Here is an 18,603-nt window from a genome sequence, read left to right on the forward strand (position 1 = left end):
AGTTTCCAAGTATCATTTATTTAAAAATATTTAAGGTTCCAAGTATCATTTATTTAAAAATATTTAAGTTTCCAAGTATCATTTATTTAAAAATATTTAAGTTTCCAAGTATCATTTATTTAAAAATATTTAAGTTTCCAAGTATCATTTATTTAAAAATATTTAAGTTTCCAAGTATCATTTATTTAAAAATATTTAAGTTTCCAAGTATCATTTATTTAAAAATATTTAAGTTTCCAAGTATCATTTATTTAAAAATATTTAAGTTTCCAAGTATCATTTATTTAAAAATATTTAAGTTTCCAAGTATCATTTATTTAAAAATATTTAAGTTTCCAAGTATCATTTATTTAAAAATATTTAAGTTTCCAAGTATCATTTATTTAAAAATATTTAAGTTTCCAAGTATCATTTATTTAAAAATATTTAAGTTTCCAAGTATCATTTATTTAAAAATATTTAAGTTTCCAAGTATCATTTATTTAAAAATATTTAAGTTTCCAAGTATCATTTATTTAAAAATATTTAAGTTTCCAAGTATCATTTATTTAAAAATATTTAAGTTTCCAAGTATCATTTATTTAAAAATATTTAAGTTTCCAAGTATCATTTATTTAAAAATATTTAAGTTTCCAAGTATCATTTATTTAAAAATATATACAAAAAAGTTAAATGTATGCTTTATGAATATTTTTAATGCAGTGTCATTAGTTATAACATGTTTACAAGGAGTTTAGTTTTTTGTAAAAAGTAGATAAAAAGTAACAAAAACTGTGGGGGGGGGGGGGGAACTAATTTTTTTAATTTGAATAATTTTTTTAATCAAAATTCTTCCTTTAATTTCAACTTGTTTCTCGCGAACTTGTTCGTCATATAAATATAAATAAAATTTATTGTGTAATATTTTTTTCTAATAATTTTTTTTTTTAATTACTTTTTTTTTAATTGAGTAATCAGGCTTTTGGTGGGAGTAAATGAGTGCAAGAACAGAGAAAAGCTCTTCTAAGACAAACATGAAAAGCCACGAGAGCTGCTCCTCTAAACAGCTTCTTATGAGAGCTTTTGGTTTTTGAACAAGCTATCTGTTTATTCATTAAAAAAATTGCTTTTTAAATACAAAATTTGGTTTTATACATCCTACAAGCATGCTTGTAATGTTAATGTTACAAAAATATATACATAACAAGCGTCCTTTATTGCACCATAAATAAATTATTTAGACGAGTGTGTTGTCTTTGGCTTTTTACACTATCTATCCCACACCCTGAAAATCTGGGACCTAATGCTGAAAAAATGTGCCATCAAAATATTTTAAACCATGATTGTGTTTGTTATAAAGTTCCCATAACATCAAAAATTAAAATCATAGTTTGAAATCCAACAGAGGTATTTTAATTTTGATATTTTGTGCAGAAAGTTAAATTTGACAGTTGTTTAATGATAGATATAACCTCCAAAAAGAGTTTGACAAATGTTGTGTTGATAGAATTATTATTGAGAAGTGTTTTTATGGCCAATATGTTAGTTGAAATATAATAAATAATATAATATGTTAGTTAATAAGAAATATAATAGATATGTTAGTTAATAAGAAATATAATAAATATGTTAGTTAATAAGAAATATGATAAATATGTTAGTTAATAAGAAATATAATAAATATGTTAGTTAATAAGAAATATAATAAATATGTTAGTTAATAAGAAATATAATAAATATGTTAGTTAATAAGAAATATAATAAATATGTTAGTTAATAAGAAATATAATAAATATGTTAGTTAATAAGAAATATAATAAATATGTTAGTTAATAAGAAATATAAAAAAAATATGTTAGTTAATAAGAAATATAATAAATATGTTAGTTAATAAGAAATATAATAAATATGTTAGTTAATAAGAAATATAATAAATATGTTAGTTAATAAGAAATATAATGAATATGTTAGTTAATAAGAAATATAATAAATATGTTAGTTAATAAGAAATATAATAAATATGTTAGTTAATAAGAAATATAATAAATATGTTAGTTAATAAGAAATATAATAAATATGTTAGTTAATAAGAAATATAATAAATATGTTAGTTAATAAGAAATATAATAAATATGTTAGTTAATAAGAAATATAATAAATTTGTTAGTTAATAAGAAATATAATAAATATGTTAGTTAATAAGAAACATAATAAATATGTTAGTTAATAAGAAATATAATAAATATGTTAGTTAATAAGAAATATAATAAATATGTTAGTTAATAAGAAATATAATAAATATGTTAGTAAGAAGTTAATAAGAAAAAGAGTTATAAAATAATTCAGCATTTCTATTTAATATTTAAACTTTTGAGTGAAATAATTTTTTTAGGAAAAATTTTAAAATAACTTATTATGGATACTTTATGGTATACAGTATCACTACTTCAAAAAAAATAGATAAGATTTTCCATCATCATTAGGGTCATTTTCGGGGTGCTTTTTTCATACAGATTAAGCAAACAGATTTTCTGCAGTCTTCATGGTTTTTAACAAGCGTAAGCATGATGGAAAACAAATTTTTTGCGTGTAGAAATAAAATATATTTTACATGGACATACAGAATGAGTAAATTTTCTTAGCTCAAAAAAATCGATTGAAGTTCCGGATAGGCTCTATAAGTACTATACAAAATTTGGTGTGATCAATTATCACTTTGATAATGAAAAACTTGTAGAATGTTTTATTTCTTGGAGGTTTCTTTCTTTCTGCACAAAATATCCAAATTAAAATATCTCTGTTGGGTTTCAAACTATGATTTCACTTGTTGGTGTTATGAGAACTTTTTAACATACACAATCATCGGTTAAAGGGATTTTGATGAGATATTTTTTCAGCATTAGGTGCCAAATTTTTAGAGAGTGATCCATTTACTTATTAATAACATTACATATTTGATTAAAAAAATTGACAAAGAGCTATAATAGTTTTTACTGCTTATAAAAAATATTATTTTATATTTTCTTATTGTAGTAGAATGCAGGCATTTTAAGAATTATTATAACATTTAAAAATTCCACAATAAAAGTGAATAAAGTATTAAAGTAATTAATATATAAAATAAAAATTCATTACATAAAATAAAAATTATTATGCAATAATTTAGACTGTAAAAATTTTATAATTATCAAATTGTCCAATCTAATCAAAAACATTTGCATTTAAATCAACACTCTTTTTAAATTTTTTTTTTGCAATAACCATGTCTTTTAAAACCAATTCAGTTTATTATGCAATTATTATTTTTTTTAAATGAATTTGTGTTTTTCATTTTAGTTACAATGATAGTTATACTTTTGAGAGAAAAAATTATACTTTTGCAAGAGGCGTAAATTGCTCCTGTAAACTGTTTTAGGGGAGTGTGGGCAAGAGCGAGAGCTAAAGTTCTCGCTTCCTGCAGAGGCCTGAGTAATTATTTTTGTAATTGTTTGCTATGAGAAATTGTTTAAATAAATAATTCTGCTTTTGCAAAATGATAACTAAAAAAACTTTTATGCTTATTTTATGATTAATTGCGCAAATATCAAATGTAATTGTCATGTAAACTTTTTTACGTAATCGTCATTCAAACTTCATAAGTGATCTTTATAATATTAATTACTTCATTATCTTACTGCTTAAATGATTTCTTTAAACTTGTTTAAATATTTAAAAATGATAAAAAATGGCTTACGTGAAATGGCTTACTGCTTATGTTAAATTGTATATATATATATATATGTATATATATATATATATATATATATATATATATATATATATATATATATATATATATATATATATATATATATATATATATATATATATATGTAAATTATGTTAGTGTATTTTACAAATAGTGCTCAATGTTCTTAAAGAACAGAGCAATAATAAATAAATTAGTAAAAAACACTTATCTAACTCTCCTATCTAACCTCTAAACGCGTTTATGAAGATGCCCTTAAAAAAAGTGGCTTTCAAAATTTCGAGCTAAAATTTGAAAAGAAAATTGCAAAAAAGCCTAATAGAAATAGAAACATAATTTGGTTCAACCCCCCGTACAGCAAAAATGTTTCAACAAATATAGGTAAAATTTTTCTAAAATTAGTAGACAAACATTTTACTCCCTCTAATAAATTACATAAGATTTTTAACAGAAATACCATTAAAGTAAGTTATAGTTGTACAAAAAATTTAGAAAGAATTATAAAAGGCCACAACTACTCGTTAATTAATAAAAATGAACATATAAAAGAAAAAAACACTGATTATTGTAATTGTAAACAAAAAGTAGATTGCCCTCTAAATGGAAAATGCCTTTCGAAAAATGTAATTTACAAGTGCATTGTTTCCTCACAAAACAACCCTGATAAACAATATATTGGCTTAACCGAGGGGGAATGGAAAAAACGTTATGCCAACCACAAACAATCGTTTAAACACAAAAAATATTTAAAAGAGACTATGCTGTCAAAATATATTTGGGATTTAAAAGAAAAAAACAAAAATTTTAATTTACAATGGTCTATTCTAAAATCTGCCCCTGCCTATAATAACATTTCCAAAAAATGTATGCTATGTTTGCAAGAAAAATTTGAAATAATTACTCATTTAAATCAAGAGAATTTATTAAATAAAAAATCTGAATTAATTTCTAAATGTAGGCACGAAAATAAATACCTCTTAAAAAATTATAAAAACAAATGACCAAATTAAACTATCCCCATTCCAAAGAAAATTATTTCATAATTACTTTCTGTAACTTCCCGTTAACAAAAAAATATAGTAATTAAACATTTTTTATAATAGTTTATAACTTCCTGTAAAATATTTTTTTCTATAAACTGAATTTTTTTTTGAGGTTTAGTAACTCTTTCTGATGATTCAGCAATGGTGAAACTTCAAGTCGAAGATAAAAGTTAGATAAGTGTTTTTTACTAATTAATTATTGCTCTGTTCTTTAAGAACATTGAGCACTCTATTTGTAAAATACACTAACATAATTTACATATATATATATATATATATATATATATATATATATATATATATATATATATATATATATATATATATATATATCTGTGTGTGTGTGTGTGTGTGTGTATGAGTCCAGCATGTTTTATTGTTGTAATATACAGCACTTGGAATTAGAAAAAATGGCAATAAATTGCTGGCATTAACTATTTTTGGTCAGCAAAAAAATTTTAATACAAAGATTTCACCATAAAACATAGAAACAAGGTCGGCAAAAAATCACTGACCTTAAGACTTTTAGGTTGTCAATTAAGTCTGCATTGTCAAATGACAACCCTAATTCCAAGGGCTGATATTGATAGTATATTTGCTGATATTGATATATGATAGCTGATATTGATAGTATATACAAGAGCTGATAGTCATTTTAATGAAAATCTATAGAAATAAAAAAAGTTCAGGTGATTTTATATTGAATATATACAAATATATAGAGGAACCTTTAAAAGATTATCATGTTCTTGGTTCACTTGAGGAGTATAATGCTAGAAGAGGAGTCAATCATATTGATGATGTTACATTTGTTCCTTTTGAGGAAAAGTCTATAGAAGTAGCAGAAATTCAGGTGATTTTACATTGAATATATATATATATATATATATATATATATATATATATATATATATATATATATATATATATATATATATATATATATATATATATATATATATATATATATATTTATATATATATATATATTAGGGCAGTTCAGCTTCAGTTGACAAAAAATGAAAGTCAACCAATTGCAGAGGCACTTTGATATTTATGTTCTTTTGACCTATAAAACAAAACTATGAAATATTGTTGAAATTAGAAAATATTTGTAACTGCCTCATGGGACCTAAAGTTTGCAGATTTTTTATTTTTGTGCTTGATTTTAAAATTATTTACTTTTATACCTATTTCCAAGAGCTAATTAGTAATTGCTATTATTACCAACAAAGAATTTGTATTTAGTATTTATTTACTTACTTATTAGTTACCAAAGATATTTGATCACAAATAAAAACAAAATAAACAAAAAGGTGGAATCTAGACTGCAGACAGCAATGTTAAAACAAGTATGTTAAAATAAATGAAATAATGCAAAACATTTTTTATTTACTTATAGTTACCAAAGTTAAGATTATAGAACTAATGTAAACCAAGTGGTGGTTGGCAGACAGCAATAATGGCTGAAACAAGATCAAAAACTTACATTTATTTGATTGGGGAACCAGAACCATATTTTAGTGGCAGAGTTTTACCCACAAGTTTGGAAGTTTGAAGAATATATATTTTTCATCATAAAAGAACAGTCAAACTCTAAAAGATGCCATAAAAACTGAAGTCAAGCAGTTGTATGAGATCTGGGCCAAAGCTAGTATTCCAACCGCCGAACATAGAAGTATTGTTCGTAAAACTAAAGTTTTATTGGAAAGATACAGAAATATTTTAAAGAACAAGAGTCGTGGTGGGCCAGCACAGCAGGCAAAAGAAGATTTTCGAACTCAGTAAATTGTCTTTTTGATATTGCTCACCATGATGCATTGAAACTGATAAAATAGAAGAAGATCAAATATTTCTTGCAGACCAACATTCAAAAAGAAAATATGCATGGGAGGTGTAGATGGAATTTTGGCAAAAAAGAAAAAAAGTAAAGAATTAAGAAGGCAAAAGGAAGTTCAACTTGGTATCAAAGAAGAGGAGAGAAAGAGAAAATCCAAAGAATGTCTGGAAATAGAAAAAGAATTATCATCATCATCAGATAGTTCAAGTGAAGCAGACAATGCTATATTTAGCGATGAAGACTATATGGTTCAACAACATAACAATTTTGTTGAGGAACGTTTTCAGGAGAAATCTCCATGAACTTCTAAACGTGCAAAGGTATCTGCTTTAGATGTTATTCCTTCAGCACTTGCATCTGCACTTGATCGTACAAATGTAAGTGACAGAAAAGCAGCATATATTTTAACAACAGCCATCCAAATGTATGGTGATGGTGATATATCAAAACTACCAATATCTTGTTGTAGCATTAGAAGAAGCCTAATAAAGCATCATTTTCAACATTATGCTAATGTTAAGGCAGCCTTTAGTTCGGAGGGACCTTTGCTTATTCATATTGATTGAAAAATTTTGCCAGCAGCTTCAGGATGGCCTTAAAAAGTTGATTGCCAGGCAATTCAAGTTTCAGGATTAGGAACAGAAAAACTGTTGAGCTTATAGCAAATGCAACAATGTTTGTCATTTCTGATTGGAAAAATCTTTTGACACTATGACATCAAACACTGGTCGACTAAATGGTGCATGCACAATTTGAGAAAGAAAACTTGAAAAAATCTGCTCTGGTTGGCATGTCGTCATCATGTGCATGAAGTTCTGTGTGGCGATGTCTTCAAGGCAGTTTTCAGTCCATCCTCTGTTCCAAATGTGTTGTTGTTTTGTTGATTTCAGGAATATTGGCCACACATAGATCAAGAAACATATACAGCTTGCACCAATCATCGTTAAAATGAAGAACTTAAAGAATTGAAGAGAGATGTAGTTGATTTTATTTTAGGAGTGTTGAATGGAAAGGCTGGAAATTTACCCAGAGAAGATTATCGTGAACTTTTAGAACTTACTTTGATCTTTCTTGGAAATATTCCACCTCGAGGCATATGGTTCTGAGTTCCTGGTGCTTTTAACAATGCAAGGTGGATGTCTAAAATAGTTTATGTTTTAAAGATTTTTATATTTCAAACTCAATTTAAGCTAACCAAAAATGAAAGTTCAGGGTGCTTGGAATTTGGTTTGTTTGTTGCTCTTATCTATGTAAAAGCATGGATAACCTGCTATTAATCATGTGATGCTCCATTCAACGATTTAAATCTCATAAAAGCATTAACAAAGTACATTTCAACAACAAAAGTTATCTCAACAACTGCGTTGAAAGCAGTGAGTTTCCACTTATGGTATCTTGGAGAAGAACTAGCACCGCTTGGTCTGTTTTCTGATCCAGTGCCTGTTATGACGAAAAAACTTATGTTAGCAAAATTGCAAGATCAGATTGCAGACAATCAAGAACTCGATTGTCGATCAATCTGATACACTGGAACTGAAGATCTAAGTGCAAAACCTCTGGAGTATTTTATTGGACCATCTTCATGTTTCTTTTTTGATGCCTTACAGCTAGACATGTCTTTTCTGAAGGAGGATGTTAAGAAATGGTTAAATATTCCAAATTATCAGGCTACCAAAAAAACTGTTAAGGCACTAAAAGTTGTCAATGATAGTGCAGAAAGAGGAAATGCTCTAGCCGCTGCATTTAATTCTACAATAACAAAACAGGAAGACCAAAAACAATATTTGTTTCAAATGGTGGAAAGTCATCGGCGAAGATTTCCTAATCCAAAGAAATCAGCGTTACTTTTAGATGTTGGTTGTAACTGAACAGTTAACTAAACACATGGAACAAACAGTGAAAACTGAACAGTTGGAAATGGAAAAGTATTAAAATAAAACTTCGTTTTAATTTACTGTAAAGATATAAAATTTGTTGCTCATTTTTTATGTCAATAAAAAATAAGCAATATTATTTTTTTGGAATATTCTTAAAAATTATTAAAAATGCTGAAATTTTGAGGTCGATGAGGCAGTCATCTAGGGGTTTTAATGCATACCTTAACTAAAGGTTTAGGTTTGTTAAAGTACGATTTAGAAATAAAAGACATTACATTTTATATTTTCATTTTTTTACATTTTGTTTTGTATTTTTCTTTTTCTATTCGATTTAAAGCCAGCATTTTAAATCTTGAAACTAAAAACAGAACAAAAAATTTTTTCATTTCAGACAAATCAAAGAAATGCTTTGAATAATTGGATTAAGAAGATGTCAGAAAGAAAAAAATTACAGAAACATCTTTCTGGTAAATGTTTTATATTTATAGTGTAAAATATTTATTATTACTTATGATATTTTACTATTTTTGTAATAGCTATATATAATGGTATTTATATAAATAATAAAAAGTAATAATTAATAATGTAAACAATGAATTAAAGATAAAAAGTATGTATAGTGATGTGTGTCTTTATAGTAATCATAATTTTGTTTACTTCTAAAAACTCAGTTGATCAATATAGAAACTCAGTTGATCAATATAGTTTTATTGTTTGTTTAATTTTTTTGCATAGAAGTTTTATGAGTTTATTTTTTCCTTTAAAAATGTAAAAAGTCTGAGTTTATAAAAATATAAAATGTAGACAGTCCATGAGTTTGATTTTTTTATATGCAGAAAGTGCATGAGTTTTTATATGTAGAAAGTCTTATAATTTTTTCATATGTAGAAAGAGTTTATTATTTTTTTATTTGTAGACAGTCTATCAGTTCATAAAGATAACTTGGTCATGGGACAAAGTGATCAATTTCGCAGTGTTCAAGAACATCGGTATTATTAGTTTATAATCGTAATGATTTAAAGACCGAAAAGATTCAGATTTTTATTGGTGGCAGTTTATTTTTATCATTTATTGAAATCATTTGAGAATTTTAATTTATAGTTTATTGGAAATTTTTTTGCAGTTTTTTCAAAAATATCTTTGTGTCATGCTAGGTATTATGTTGTTATGCTCTCTCCAAATTCATATATTATAAATTTCTGTGTGTCATACTAAGTACTAGTTTGTAATGCTCTCTTCAAATCCATGTAATATAAATCTCTGTGTGTCATGCTAGGTATTAGTTTGTTATGCTCTCTCTGAATCCATATAATATAAAGCTGTTGTGGTTATTTTTGTATATTGTCATTCTACTATTAGATATTATCTCTCTATTATTATCTACATACTCTATATGGTTATTGTTATTGCTACTATATCATCACTTTGTTATGCAATGTGTTAATCAGTCTGTGTTTAGCCTGTTATATGGACAATACCCAATTAGGTGTTATTAGGGAATTTTTCCAAGCACTCATAAACTTGCGAAGCAAGAGCAGCATAAATATTTTTTTTTTGCAACTGCAATTGCATCCATGTACTGGATTCATGATTTTCTCAATTAAAGGAAACAGCCATAACCTGGTTTACACTTTGACTACTACTTAGGTTTTTATAAATCTATTATTTATATGTATATTATGTATTTGTTATCTATCTATATCGTTAATATTTCATTTTTTTATATCTATTATATATATATATATATCATTAATATTTCTTTTCAAAATTAAATAATTAAATCAAAGCATTTTTTTGTAAACTCTTTCCATTCTTAACTATTAGATTGTAAGTTTTATTGATTTTATAGTATGATTATTGAACGTGCAATGCCATTTTTAAACAGCGGGAAGGGAAGTATGCATTAAATTTTTATTTACATTTTTAAATACCTTTTTTATTATTTGTATGTTCAAAAATTATTATATTTCTTTATACAACTATATTTAATTAAAATATTGAGAGCTGGTAGTGAATTTTTATAATTTTTTTTAAAAGATTGAGTTGGCAGTGAATTTTTAAAATTTTTTTTAAAGATAAAGACAAAAATAGATTTTTATAATTTTTTTTTTAAAAAGATAAAGACATTAATAAATTTTTATACACTTTTTTTAAAAGATCGAGTTGGTAGCGAGTTTTGGAAGCAGACTGAATTTTTGAAAAAAAATCAAGATATTAGGTGAGTTTTCAAAAAATCAAGATATTAGGTGAGTTTTCAAAAACATCAAAAAAATCCCAAAAAAAAACCCAAATTTGTTTGGGCTTTTTTAAGGTGGGCTTTTTTTCTTTTTTTTTTTTGGTTGGATTTTTTGCTAACCCTGATATGGTGTGGGGCAGAGTAATATTAACATGTTTTCTGATCTACATAAATTAAACATGTTTTCTAATCTATTATACTTAGTTATTTAATTTAACAGTGTTTAATACAATTTAATATGTTACGATTTATTTAATTTAACAGTATTGAATACATTTTATTACAGCTAATAGTTACTCTACAATAAATTTATAATTTACTAATTCTCTACTTTTTATTGTTAGCATAACACTAACTAAAGAGGAGAAAGGAAACTTTTCCCCACTTGAATATATTGGATTATCTTCTCATATAAAGGAAGAAATGGCAACTCAAGAAAAAAATACAACACGCTCAAATAAAGTTCATTTTGCATGGTCAAAATCATTTTATTTCAAAAAAAGGTTGGAAGAACTGCAGAGTGCTATTAATGAAATGAATCTGTATGAACCGGTATAAATTTTGTTTAAATACAAAAAGTTATAAACACAATAAAATATTTTAATAACATTGTTAATACTTAAATATAATCCTATTTCTCTAATAGTTTTCTTAATTATATATGAACTTAGATGAAATTTAACTTCTCCAGCTTATATTCTTTTATAAAAAAAACTTTCAGTTTTTTTTTTGCAAAATTTAAACTCTTATATATAAGGGTAATTTGAAAGTAATTGTACTGCAAAGCACAAAATCAAATAAACAAAGTTTAATTTTCTAAGAATATAAAATAAAAAATTTGCAAAAAATTTGCAAGACACTGATAAAGAATCACTTTTTTAAAAAATGACTAATAAATATGCAATTTGACCCCGGAAATAAGTAAGATGACCCCGAAAATAAAAAGGGTGACCATGGAAATAAATAGGGTGATCCTGAAAATGAATGAGATGACCCTAAAAATAAATAAGGCAATCTTGGAAATAAATAAGGGGACCCTGGAAATAAATTGTAATCTTGTAAAAACTCTTGTAGAGGCTGAAAATTAAATTTTTGAAAATATATTATATGAAGGTGGTTAAGATTTTGTATTTTTACTGCATTCAAAAATTCTTATAATTTAGCTGCAGAAAAAAATTCAGAAGTTGAACACATATCAAGAATGGCATTTACTTAATATCAAAAATTTATATAAGCCTATGTACAATAATTAACTATAGACTATATATTTTTGCTACTATAAGCCTATGTACAATAATTAACTATAGACTATATATTTTTGCTACTATAAGCCTATGTACAATAATTAACTATAGACTATATATTTTTGCTACTATAAGCCTATGTACAATAATTAACTATAGACTATATATTTTTGCTACTATAAGCCTATGTACAATAATTAACTATAGACTATATATTTTTGCTACTATAAGCCTATGTACAATAATCAACTATAGACTATTTTTGCTACTATAAGACTAGTAATTATGGGCAAACATATAAAATACAATTATTTTGGGTTTTTATCATGTTTTATAAGACTTTTATAAGATCACAAACAAATTGTAAAAAGAGTAATAAATATTATAGTTAAATGTATTTAACTTCTAATTTTAAAATCTCATTTTCAGTTTGATCTTACTTCTTAATATCACGATGTTAATTTGATTAAATCTTTGTTTTAGTTAAGAGCTAATCTTCTAAAGAAGTTTGAGTATTCTTTATGTTGCTTATACAATTTGTCACTTCATAGCATCTATATATTTGTTTTCGCTATATTTTAATGATAAAATTGTTGTGGACTATAATTTGTGTATACTTTTTTTCCCTTGAAAATAAATCTTTGTTCATTCTAATCATCTGATTGATTTTCTTTTTATTATTTATCCAAAATTTCTAACATTCCATCTTAAATCTAATAACTCTATAACAATAGGCACCAGCAATTTTAAACTTTTTTTAGTAAAATCAATTGCTTCAAGCTTACCTTTATTAGACTATAAAACTATAATTTGAAAATTTTGAAAGTTGCAAGTCTTTCCAATCCTATCTTATTTTAATTTAATTTTTTTTACATATAGTTCATTATGAAACATAAACTAGAGTGAGTTATAGTTAATGAATTTTTAAAACATGTGTTGGTATTAAACATTTTCCTTTGTACTTTCATATATAATAAAACGTAAATAATTTATTTTTTAATTTTTATAATTTTTCAGACATGTTTGGGTCTTGTAAAAAATGGGAAGTTTTACATAAAAGCCACATGATTAGATGAACTTATGTAAATAAAACATTTATAAAAAAAATGTGGTTTTAAATGTTGCAATTTATTTGGGTTTAAATTATTTATTATTGTGATATTACTATAGACAGTTAACAAAAAAAAATTCTGTTAATTTTGTTTTTAAGTTAGAAAAAATAAAATTCATCATTTTAGCTTGAAAATTTTAAATTAATGGATAAAAAGTAATAAACCTCTGGAAGGTTTTAGTTTTGTTTACATTTACTTGTTTTTAATGACGTTTTTCTTTGCAACTCTTCAAAAATGGTGTCTTTAAAGTGGTTTGTTTTTGTTAATATTTCAAACCACTTTAAATCTACTTCAGCTTGAAACAACCTAATACCAAAAATTGCTGGTACCTGCTCTGACAATCAATATTTTTTTCAATCTTCTTGTTCTTCAGCTGACTTGCTAAATGCTGTGACTGGAAGATTTTATTGTGCATTAGATGGAGGTGGCAAGGGCTATTACTCTTGATATATCTAAAGCTTTGGATAAACTTTCGCATGCTAGACTTCTCTACAAGGTTGCTTTATATAGTGTATCTGTAAAAGTTTTTGAGATTATCAAATCATTTCTTTATAACTGCTTTATTAAAGTCATTCTTGTAGGGCAACACTTTTCTTCATTTCCAGTAACTTCTAGTGTATCTCAAAGTTCTATCCTTTGGGCTTTCTTTTTTTTTTTAAATATCTTCGCTTCCAACAAGGCTGCAAGCAACCACTAATTAAATTTGGAAGTTACTGGAAGAGAAAAGATGAAGATTGTAGAGCAAGATAACGATTGACGGATAATTTAAAGGATTGCAAATGATATGAATCAGGAAAGCAAAATGAAGGAAGAAAATTCCAAAGAACTGATGTTCGAGGGAAAAAACTAGGCGATTAAGCGTTTTTGGAGCACTTAGGAACAGTCACAGAAAAAGGATGAGACTTAATTGAATGACAACTAATAAAAGAATGAATTTTAGTAGATGGCACAAGAGACGCTAGCTCTTTAGAGCAACGATGTGATAATGATTGGAGGTTGGCTGCAAGAGCAGGTCCAACTATGTTTACAATGCGTTTTTGCACCTTGTCTAAATGAGAAAGGGCATCATTAGAAGATCCACCCCAGATATGGTAACAGAATTCCATACTAGACCGGATTTGAGATTTATAGAGATAGAGAATAGAATCCAAAGTAAGAAAGTGTCGAGCTTGATAAAGAGATGCAACCTTAGCAGATGCTAATTTTGCAACTGATTTGATATATGGTTTCCAAGAAAGATTGGAAGTAAGAGTTAATCCTAGAAGATGAAGAGTAGATGACTCATTAAGTACATCACCGTTCATAAATATGGGAAGATCTAAATTATTGCGATAACGATTGGCTGAAAAAAATTGAGTTTTATATCTGTATCGAAGTTTACCAGCCACTGTGGGCCCCATGCTGTAGTAGAAGTGAGATCTTTTTCAAGCTCAAATGCCCCCTCCAAGCAATCAGAGAGTGTTGGTTTCTTATCACAACAAGAATAAATGGTCGTATCATCAGCAAACAATGCCACCTTAGATGTGAGAATATCTGGAAGATCATTAATGTAAATTAAAAAGAGTATAGGGCCAAGGATAGAACCTTGAGGAACCCCTGAAGTTACAGAATAAGAAGAAGAGTGCTGTCCATCGAGGACAACTTTTATGCTACGATTGGAAAGGAAGGATTCAATAATCTTAAAGATGTTGCCAGATACACCATAAGAAGAAAGCTTATGGAGAAGACCAGCATGCCAAACTTTATCAAAAGCTTTTGAAATGTCAAGAGCGATGGCCTTAACCTCTCCACCTTTATCTAATGCACGATAAAATCTATCTGTTATTACTGTTAGCAAATCAGTTGTAGAACAAGAAGATCAAAATCCATATTGATGGTCAGAAAGTAAGTTATTAGATTCAAAATAAGAAATTAAGTGTTTGTTAATTAAAGACTCAAAAACCTTGCTTATGATAGGAAGAAGACTAATGGGACGTTAGTTAGACGAATCAGATCGTTCTCCAGAATTTTTGAAGATAGGGATAACAGATGCCGCTTTCCAGCAGGCTGGAAAACAAGACTCTGATAAGCACTTGTTGAATAGTTTTGAGAGTATAGACAACAGCTCCGGAGAACACTTCTGCAAGACAATAACAAGTATGTTGTCCGGGCCACAAGCTGTACAAGATTCTAGGCAGGAAATCACTTTAGGTACAGAAGCTGGAGTGATACGAATGTCAAGCAATGGATCAACCTGTTTGTTGGCAATATCAGGTAGAACACAACTAGTGGAATCAAGAGATGATATTGATGAAAAGTTTTTAGCAAACAATTCAGCTTTGTCTTTAGGTGAGGTGACAAAGTCTGAACTATACAAGAGAGGTGGAATTAAAGATTTGCCCTTATTATTAATACTTAATATTAATACTTATTATTGCCCTTATTATTAATACTTAATATTAAAGATTCTTCAGAAATCGCGAGAGCCTAAATTTTGAGATGAGATATGAGATTTCATGACCTGAGAATAGCGGGCTTTGGCGTTAGACAAAACCTTTTTACAATGGTTTCTAGCAATAATAAACAGACGTCTGTTTTCTGGAGAGTTGTTTTGCTGATAAATATCCATATTTATCATAGTTTTGCTGATAAATATCCATATTTACTTCCAGTAACATAAGCTTGCAGTGACTTGTAAATTTTAACTCCAACAAACTCAATTATTTATTAATAAATGGTAACTCTCTCACTAAGTTCTGTTCTATATGTCTTCTTGGATTATCATTTACTACAGACCTCTTATGGAAACCATAATCCATCCACAAAAAACCATATAATCAGTTAATTGCAAAGTTAGCATCTTGCAATCATTGCAATCATCTTGCTCTGATTAATTTTAATTTTTCTAAAAGATGTATGCAGGTTTAATGAATGTTTAAACTTCATTTTTAAATTTTTTAAATGGATCAAAATAGAAGTTTGCTAAAAAAATTTAAGTAAACAGAATACAAAATTAATTCAAAAACATGGTTTCAGCATGCACTCACATAAATTTTTTTTAGTGTTCTGAATCATCTTTGCAGAAATACTCCTCAAACCTAAATTTGATGTCTTATCTTATTTTTTATGTTTGTTATTGTTTTAGTTAATGGATGGTCTAGAAGTTGTTGGAAATTCTTTAAATGCTAGTTTAGAAGCTAAGTTACAAGAAAAAAATATCAATGTTTCACATCCAAGCCTCAAAATTAATTGCAATGAAGAAATAGTTAGCAAAGATTTGTATGTAAAGCATTCTTTAACAAATTTAACAGCTCAATTTCACCTTTTTTATAATGACATATCTTATCTGCATTTTTATAATGACATATCTTATCTGCTTTTTTATAGTGACATCTTATTTGCTTTTTTTAAAAAAATAGGCTTGAAAATATTTCTGGTTCAATTTATAACATCAATAGTCAGAAACCAATCTCTGGTCCATCCCTCCTCATTAATGGCCAGTGTGCAAAATATGTTGGTTCTTCACTAAAGGAGTATAGTGCTGGAATCACAATAAGACTCTTGTTTGAGACAAAGGTTAATAACTGCCAGACAAGTACTATGAACATTATCAACCAAGGAACAACATCAGTGTACTTTAATTGGAAGGTTTGTGTTAAGTTTTTTTCTGTTTTTTTTTCTTTTTGTTTTAATATGTTTCAATAGCTTAACCCAAGCTTTGTTGTTGTTTTACATAATAAAATAAAGATTTTAATATAGGTATTTTTTAAGTTTGTATATATATTTTTTAAGTCTGTTTAGGTTAAATTACATGGGATGTTTATGGCTTTATTGTTGGTTATTTAAGTGTATTATAAGATAGTTTAAGGTTTAGTATACAAAGTTTTGAAGTGTTTTAATTTTTCTTTTTAATATTTAGAAATTAAAAGAGAAAGATCCTTTTGGTTTAAAAAATGTTAATTCTAAACAGAAGTTTTACTTTGACATTCATCATGGTATTTTTTTTTTTTTTTTTTTTTACAAAGCATTTTTTTTTTGTATTTATAAAATGTAGAAATATAAAATATGAAAGTTTTAAATCTTTGAAAGATACCAATAATATTTATTTTAATTATAAAAATGGTTACAAATAAATTTAATAATTACATATATTGGTTTAAATTTGTTTTTATAGATAGCATTTTTAGACATTTTATTTTTGGTGTGTAAATTCAGTTTCATTTAAAACTATTTCCAAACAGATAAAACATTAATATCAACAATATTTGCCTGTAAAATGTAAATTATATTTCAATGTACATTTTCAAAAAAAATATTTTATGAGTTTTTAATACCTTTCTGAGTTTGAGCTTCATTTAATTATTTATAACAACTTTAAATGGTTAGTTTATTAAACAACTTTGTTTTTATAAATTTAAATGTGTTTCAGATTCATATCTTGTAATCTAAATATTATAGTGATTTAGAGTGATTTATCAGAATTTATCAAAAAGCAAATAAGTATTTAGCATATTTGGAAATGTGTTGTTGATAAAATAAGGCCTGCAAAAGAGTTAAACAGAAATAAAATGAGTTATAAAAACTTATTAATTAAAAAAAGAAAAACATGAAATTTTCAGTTTTATATAACTTAGTTTTATATAAAAGTATAGTTTAGATGTAATTAGATGTTAGCAATGTTTCATCATAGTTGTTTTTTTGCTACTTGCAGTCTACTTGCTACTTGCAGTCTACTTGAACTTTAGAACTACTTTAGAAACTCAAAATTATTTAACGAGTTTGAATAATAACAAAAAATGCTCAATAAAAAGTTCAAGTTGCTTCACTTTAAGCTCATGCTCATGGATGAAAAGTGCTTAAGCTAGACTGAGCAATGAAAGCCCACTGAAAAATATAAAACATTTCTATTGAAATAAGTAATCAAAGCAAAGAAAAACAAACAGATGTTTCTTGTTTCAAAAAAAATCAGCACTAATACCTAGTTAATTCTATGATATAAATATTATTGCCATTTATGCATTACCCCGCAGTTTACGCCTGCTTAAAATTGCAGTAAAAAGGACTTCACTGCAAGCGGCCATAACCCTAACTTCACCCAAATTTGTAAAGCACTAATATTTTTGATGAAATAATATGGAAAGTAAGAGATGTGAAATCAATACCAAATAATATAACAAAATTCAAATAAAATAAACAATAATAATAAAAGTAGCAATAATAATATATAATAAAATAAGAAAAATATATAGAATAAAATGTAAAAAAGAATTTCAACAAAAATAAAAAAATAGTAGAATGAAATATAAATAATAATGTTAAATTATAAAAATTGTTGTATTCTGATAAAAAACCACAAAATACTCAATTACACCACTAATGTGATAATTACGCCACGTGGTAAATGCTGTTTAATAAAACTTTATTATAAATACAACAACTGGCTAAAATTGGTACTTTTTGGACAAATAAACCCATGTAATAAAACCATGTAGTTAATTTAGTTTTTTTAATTTTATTTTTTTTAAGTCACTTTAATTTTTGCTTC

The 18,603-nt window shown here is 26.1% G+C and overlaps 1 protein-coding gene across 4 annotated transcripts in view; it reads left to right on the top strand.

The window, feature by feature from the left end:
- LOC136088782 (MYCBP-associated protein-like) overlaps positions 1-18,603 on the top strand; it is a 58,794-nt gene that overhangs the window by 23,462 nt on the left and 16,729 nt on the right. For 2 of the 4 annotated variants that reach the window (XM_065813499.1, XM_065813500.1), the window contains exons 5-13: positions 5,493-5,623; positions 8,879-8,954; positions 9,404-9,476; positions 10,337-10,383; positions 10,645-10,705; positions 11,068-11,275; positions 16,204-16,337; positions 16,478-16,706; positions 16,978-17,053. In XM_065813499.1, coding sequence (XP_065669571.1) covers positions 5,493-5,623; positions 8,879-8,954; positions 9,404-9,476; positions 10,337-10,383; positions 10,645-10,705; positions 11,068-11,275; positions 16,204-16,337; positions 16,478-16,706; positions 16,978-17,053 — 1,035 coding nt within the window. The remainder of the gene's footprint in view (positions 1-5,492; positions 5,624-8,878; positions 8,955-9,403; positions 9,477-10,336; positions 10,384-10,644; positions 10,706-11,067; positions 11,276-16,203; positions 16,338-16,477; positions 16,707-16,977; positions 17,054-18,603) is intronic. The other 2 variants (XM_065813501.1, XM_065813502.1) reach the window with 1 other exon arrangement.

Source organism: Hydra vulgaris, chromosome 12 (assembly GCF_038396675.1).
Source record: "Hydra vulgaris chromosome 12, alternate assembly HydraT2T_AEP".
In the NCBI taxonomy this organism is placed as follows: Eukaryota; Metazoa; Cnidaria; class Hydrozoa; order Anthoathecata; family Hydridae; genus Hydra; species Hydra vulgaris.